General features: G+C 51.2%; 1 protein-coding gene across 2 annotated transcripts; it reads right to left on the reverse strand.

The window, feature by feature from the left end:
• Positions 1-1,578: 1,578 nt before the first annotated feature.
• LOC125540912 lies at positions 1,579-2,881 on the reverse strand. 2 transcript variants are annotated; one of them, XM_048704435.1, is made up of 2 exons: positions 2,779-2,881; positions 1,579-2,656 (listed from the first exon to the last, which is right to left on the reverse strand). In XM_048704435.1, exon 2 carries the CDS (start codon positions 2,628-2,630, stop codon positions 1,686-1,688), a length of 945 nt encoding a protein of 314 aa, XP_048560392.1. In that variant the 5' UTR covers positions 2,631-2,656; positions 2,779-2,881; the 3' UTR covers positions 1,579-1,685. The 2 variants fall into 2 exon arrangements, with proteins under 2 accessions (XP_048560392.1, XP_048560393.1); XM_048704436.1 differs by having other exon boundaries at positions 1,579-2,653; positions 2,779-2,868.
• Positions 2,882-6,334: the final 3,453 nt, after the last annotated feature.

Below are 6,334 nucleotides of genomic sequence, written 5' to 3' on the forward strand. Positions count from 1 at the left end.
AGTTCAAAATTTGTTCATTCATTTTTCAAAAAACTACGTTCTTGAATAAAGAAATTGTACATGAAGTTCAAAAAATGTTCACCGACCTTTGAATTAGCAAACACTTCTTTGAAATTTAAGACAGTTTTTGAATTCACGAACAGATTTTTCAATAAGCGGTCATTTTTTAATATTTTTAAGCCACGAACATGTTATGATTTTTGGAACATTTTCCCAAAATCTTTTTTTGTCTGAAATTTTGAACTTTTTCAATACTCTGAATTGTTTCAAAGAAGAAAAACAGAAAATAAATAAAAAATGTGGAATAAAAAAACTGGGGCGCCCAACCCCACTTATGGGCTGGCCCATGAGAGGCGCGCAGGAGGGGAGTGGGTGCACGCTGGCATGTTTGCCAGCCCCCCATGCGCGAAATAGGAACTCCCGTGTGAGATGGATATACCAAATTCAACCCCTCAAAAGCCCGTAGACACTTTTGTGCGTGTCGGCGGACAATGACTGGTCACGGCTCAGATAATCTTTTCCACACCCGAATACCTCAATTAAGAAATCTCAAATCTAGCGGCCGGCTGCGCCCCTCGAAGTGTTGCTTCGGTCGCCGGTGAGGTAGAGTAGGACATGGGACACACACCGACTCACGAGACTCAAGGCGCCGTCGTTTCCCATGGCCCACTCTTCCTCGTCAGAGTTGGAGCCTTGACGATGCCAATCGATGTGAGGTCGATGACGGGTCCGTTGTGGTCGAAGGCCACGCCCACCAAGACATGGCAGCAACGCCCGGGATTGCAGGCCATCCGTTGAGGCGTCAGAGAGTGCGACTCCGCCTCGACGATGTCTACTGTGAGGGTTGCCATGGCCTTGGCACCCTCTACCTCGCAGGGCGGGCATGTCGCACCATACACTCAGCGGACGGCCCACAGATGGCCTCGTTGTTGTCACGCCAACAAAGGGGTTGTGCGTCTGCCATGATGTTTGGATGCCAGACGGAGCGCATTACCTCCGGAGAGATAATGACAACCTACCTCACCTGGATCCACGCGCCATTTGGGTGGAGGCGATAGATTCGAGGCAGATCGAGTCCGACCGTTGTCAGGAATTCTCCATGCGAGAGCGGCAGAGCGCAATGCAGATGGCCATCACCTCCTTGGGCCCGACTGGATGAGGTCCCAGTTCACGGATTGGCTGACGAAGGACTCAGATTCACTGCCCGCCATGCCAGAGAAGGTCGGAGATCGACAGACGGGGCCTTAGGTGGCAGAGTGGACTAGAGGGAGTGGAGTGGAGTAGGTAGGGTGTTGGACCGGGGAGCGGATGGAGACGATTATATATGGGGTCGGGGTGGGCCGGCTCCGGCATGAAGGACGCGCCCGGGCGTCCTCCTACCCGCCTTAGATTTGGATTAATATGAGGGGTGTCGGTCAGTCCGGACATTTGAAGCCTGTTTGAGGCATCAGTCTGGGTCACATTTTTTTGAGCGGTTGGTCGTCCGCTTGGGCGTTTGAGAGCGGCTTGATAAGAATACGAGATTCAAATTCACTAGGAAGAAATAGCTGCCGGAAGCACAATATTGTGTGGGTAACATAATAATAACATGTAAACAGTAATTTGGTATGTCAAACAGGCTGCACAATCCAAAGTCGGGTGATAACTAAAAACGACAAGGAAAGAAAACCCCTTGTGAATCTAAACTAATCTATATGATTGGCAGGGAGCACCCAGAATGCTTTATCTGAGGAGGGAGCATCATCCAGCTTGTGCGTTTCCATACTACCATCTTTTACACTGAAAATGTGCAAGGTCTGCTCCCAAGGATACGCCATGTAGATGCAGTTCTCTCGCAGTCCAGATTCGCCGACGGAGCAGAGAGCACCAGAGTTGAACAGGGACAAGAGGAACGCCCGATCACCAAGATCATACACTTTTCTCCATCTCTGCTTTGAGAAATCCATCCTATGAACTCTTGCACCATAAATTGTTTCCGCCCATAACAGGGAAACCATATAGAGCTCCCCGTCCGATTCCACCAGAAAAACTTGAGCTGGAGCCAGTTCAACACCGTAGATATCATCGACCACGTCGTTGATCTCGATGGAGCTGAACACGGGAGCAGGGCAGAATTCAAGAACACCAAGCTCGATTTGTGTGCTGTTGAAATAAAACTTGCCCCCGCATGCCGCGATCGGAGTTATGACCTCTTTGTCCTCGGATTGCAGGTCGAGGGCCGGCTGGGTTCCGATGTCATAGTCGTGTTTCTGCCACTGATCGTCTCGGATGTGACAGTACCATATGAAGGTGGCGTAAGGCTCGACGAGAAGCACGACGGAGTTGGGAGCGGTGGGCTTGTTGGAGAGCAGGCAGGTGCAGTCTATGAACAGGTCCTGCTCGATCGGCAACGGCGGCAGCTCGATCTTGCCGCAGCTCTGGGGAGTCCACAGGAAGGTGGACATGGAGGCAGGGCACCTGGCTAGCATAAAGCCGTGCGTGGCTGGACAGATCTGCTTGTTCTCCAGCTCGTCGATGTAGCCGGCGATTGGCTTTTTCTCCGACACATCGAAGATCACCGTGGTTCGACCCGCGCCGTGGTGGAAGGCGAGGCACGGCAGAGACTCGGCCAGCGCGCGGCTCGGCGACATCACTGTGTATAGAGATACAGATCCTACTAAAATCTCGCGTTAATTAGTGAGCTACGTTGGCGGTGGACAAAAGCGGCCGGCGAGATTGATGATCAACCTGCCACGATCCGCTTCTTAAATATACGGGGACTAGATCGGGGAGCCTTACCTTTGGAGTATATGGAAGAATCCCAGCAGCCGCGATCGCTTGACACGTCACGTCGTCACCCACAACAAGGCGTTCACTCGGCATCTCCCCTCGTGTGAACGAACATCACCCCGGCGCAGCATTATCCGTTCAATCCCGAGAGTCCCCACTCCCCTTCGGTGGCCGCGTGTGAGAGGAGCTCTCTGTGTCGGGGCACAAGCGGGTGACACAACGTCACCATTGCGGCCCTGCTCTGCACGCTCATCTGCGTCGTCGGCCTCGTCGTCGTAGCATGCTCCAGCCGCAGCGCCAACACCAATGATCTGCAATGGTTTGGCTAGAGTATTTTTGCTTTAATTTAGTTTATTTATTGACTATATAAAATCATTTTCTTTGCGCAAACAATAGCAAAAAAAAGGTTAGTTGTATATGGACCATGGCAATTTAAGTTCATGGAACATGGCAAATTGTCACTTCCTATTCAACCGTCCTTCAAAGAGGCGGCGACGTCTGGCGACCGTCTCCAAGGTGGTCACGGAGCGGTCGAGCGCCCACACGGCTGCGAGGTCAACGTCGTTGCGGATCCAGTGAAAGATCGTGGATGTTGCCTAGAGGAGGGTGAATAGGCGCTTTAAAATAATTACGGTTTAGGCTTGAACAAATGCGGAATAAACCTAACGGTTAATTTGACAAGCACAAAACATAAAACAATTAGGCTCACCTATGTGCACCAACAACTTATGCTAAGCAAGATAAACAACTATGTGATAGCAAGATATATAACATAAAATACTATGGCTATCACAAAGTAAAGTGCAAAAGTAAAAGGGCTCGGGTAAGAGATAACCGAGGCACGCGGAGACGACGATGTATCCCGAAGTTCACACCCTTGCGGATTCTAATCTCCGTTTGGAGCGCTGTGGAGGCAGAATGCTCCCCAAGAAGCCACTAGGGCCACCGTAATCTACTCACGCCCTCGCACAATGCAAGATGCCGTGATTCCACTAAGGGACCCTTGAGGGCGGTCACCGAACCCGTACAAATGGCAACCCTTGGGGGCGGTCACGGGTACCCGTCAAATTGCTCGGGGTGATCTCCACAACCTAATTGGAGACCCCGACGCTTTCCCGGAGCTTTACACCACAATGATTGAGCTCCGAACACCACCAACCGTCTAGGGCGCCCAAGCACCCAAGAGAAACAAGCTCAAGGGTACCAAGCACCCAAGAGTAATAAGCTTCTCAACTTGTAACTTCCACGTATCACGTGGAGAACTCAAACCGATGCACCAAATGCAATGGCAAGGGCACACGGAGTGCCCAAGTCCTTCTCTCTCAAATCCCACCGAAGCAACTAATGCTAGGGAGAAAAATGAGAGGAAAAACAAGAAGGAGAACACCAAGAACTCCAAGATATAGATCCAAGGGATTCCCCTCACATAGAGGAGAAAGTGATTGGTGGAAATGTGGATCTAGATCTCCTCTCTCTTTTCCCTCAAAAACTAGCAAGAATCCATTAAGGGATTGAGAGTTAGCAAGCTCGAAGAAGGTCAACAATGAGGGAAGAATACGAGCTCAAGAGATAAGGTTCATTGGGGAAGAAGACCCCCTTTTATAGGGCCTCCCGAATCTAACCGTTATGTGCTCAGTCCGCGCACGAGCGGTACTACCGCTCAAGGGAGCGGTACTACCGCCCGGGCGGTAGAACACGGAGAGCGGAGCAAAGCAGAGGGCGAGGCAGAGCCGTATGAGCGGCACTACCGCTGGAGCAAGCGGTACTACCATTGGCCGCAGCAGTACTGCCGCTTGGCCCAGCGGTACTACCGCTGGGACCGTGCACAGCGCCTACCACGAGCACAGGGAGAAGGAACAGGGAGGAGGGCCATTGAGCGGCACTAGGGGCGGTGGTAGCCGCGGTACTACCGCACACGAGCGGTACTACCGCTCCTACTGCCGCTACTACTGCCGCAGAACCCGACACGAGAAAACCACGTCTCGAGTCGAGGCGGTACCAGCGCGGAACCGGAGTCGTACTACCGCTTATGGCCATGGGCGGTACTACCGCTGTGGGGCAGCGGTACTATCGCTTGTGGCGATACGCGGTACTGCCGCTCCAGCCCAGCAGTACTACCGCTGGCGCCATCCTTATGCCACTTCCACGAAAACAAGTATACTCCAAGGAAAACCAGAACTGGAAAAACTTCTGCAGATGAGCTCCGAATTGAGCAAACTCAAGCTTGTTGGAAACAAGACAATGAGTAGCATCAAAACAGCGACTGGTTATAGTAAGAAGGGGCAGGGGAGGTATGCCTAACAAATAGAGGAGTGAAACCTCCAACCGAGAAGAACTAGCATAACCTCCAACATCGAAAACATCATAGAAGATGCGAGTGGACTCCGTTTTCGATGAACTCGAGCTTGTCATCAGATGACCAAAAGCTCTAAAACTCGCAAAGAGAAGAACCAAACAAGAACCAATAAAGATGATGCAAGGATGCAATGGTTAGAGCTCTCTATGAACGATACGATCAAGCTACTCATCGAGAGTCCCCCTTGATAGTACGGCAATCGATCCTATAACCTGGTCTCCCACAACTACCATGAGACCGGTAAAATAGAAAACCTATTAAGGGCAAACCTTTGCCTTGCACATAGTCCACTTGAGTTAGATGATGACGATCTTGACTCCCTCAAGTTGGACCACCTTTTTTGATTATGATGGCTCGATGAAGACTAGTTGATTGCTCCCCCATAAACCACTATTGTCGGGGATATACCCCGCGGCGTAAACCGGCCGGAAGTATAACCCGGCCGGACTAGGCGTTTCATTGGTAAACCGCCAGAGGATTGGCGGTTTACATGATTGGCGGTGTAAACCGGCCGGAAGTTAACCCGGCCGGACTTGGCGGATTATCTGAAGACCCCGCTGACACTTGGCGAGTTACTGGCGACCCGCCTTGACCTGGCGGTTTACAAGCAACCCACCTGTTCATTATGACTCACTGGTGATCCGGCGTGCGGGACAGACAGATGACAAGGCCCAAGACCCAGAAGGCCGGTTCACGTTTAATGGTGGGCCAGTTTAAGAGGAAAGGCAGGAGGAATATTATCTTACAAGGAGCTAAGACATGGACTTGTATCCGGTTTTTATTAGAGACAGACTAGTCCTAATCCTAATAGGACTCCACATGTAAACCGCCCCTTCAACATATATAAGGAGGGGCAGGGCTCCCCAAAGGGGGAGAAGATGGACAAGTTCCACAAGTTGGACAAGTTAGGTTTAGACAATAGCTCTTGAGATAGAGCACTCTTGTAACCGTGATCATCATCATCATCAATATCAATGAAGCAGGACGTAGGCTTTTACCTCCACCGTGAGGGCCGAACCTGGGTAAAACCTCGCGTCTCTCGTCCCGCTCAACCCCTCTCAAGCTACCACATAGATGCGTTAGCCTCGCGACTAAGTCCTGACACTAAGGACATCTGCCGTGACAATTCCACGACAGTTGGCGCCCATCGTGGGGCCTGCGCACGGTGGTGTTGAGTTCTTGAAGGGATATTTTCTAGGGTTTGAGAGG

This window comes from Triticum urartu, chromosome 2 (genome assembly GCF_003073215.2).
Source record: "Triticum urartu cultivar G1812 chromosome 2, Tu2.1, whole genome shotgun sequence".
NCBI lineage: Eukaryota > Viridiplantae > Streptophyta > Magnoliopsida > Poales > Poaceae > Triticum > Triticum urartu.

Excerpts from the sequence above, each read along its gene's own strand:
- LOC125540912 (XM_048704435.1), bottom strand. The coding sequence starts at position 2,630 with ATGTCGCCGAGCCGCGCGCTGGCCGAGTCTCTGCCGTGCCTCGCCTTC.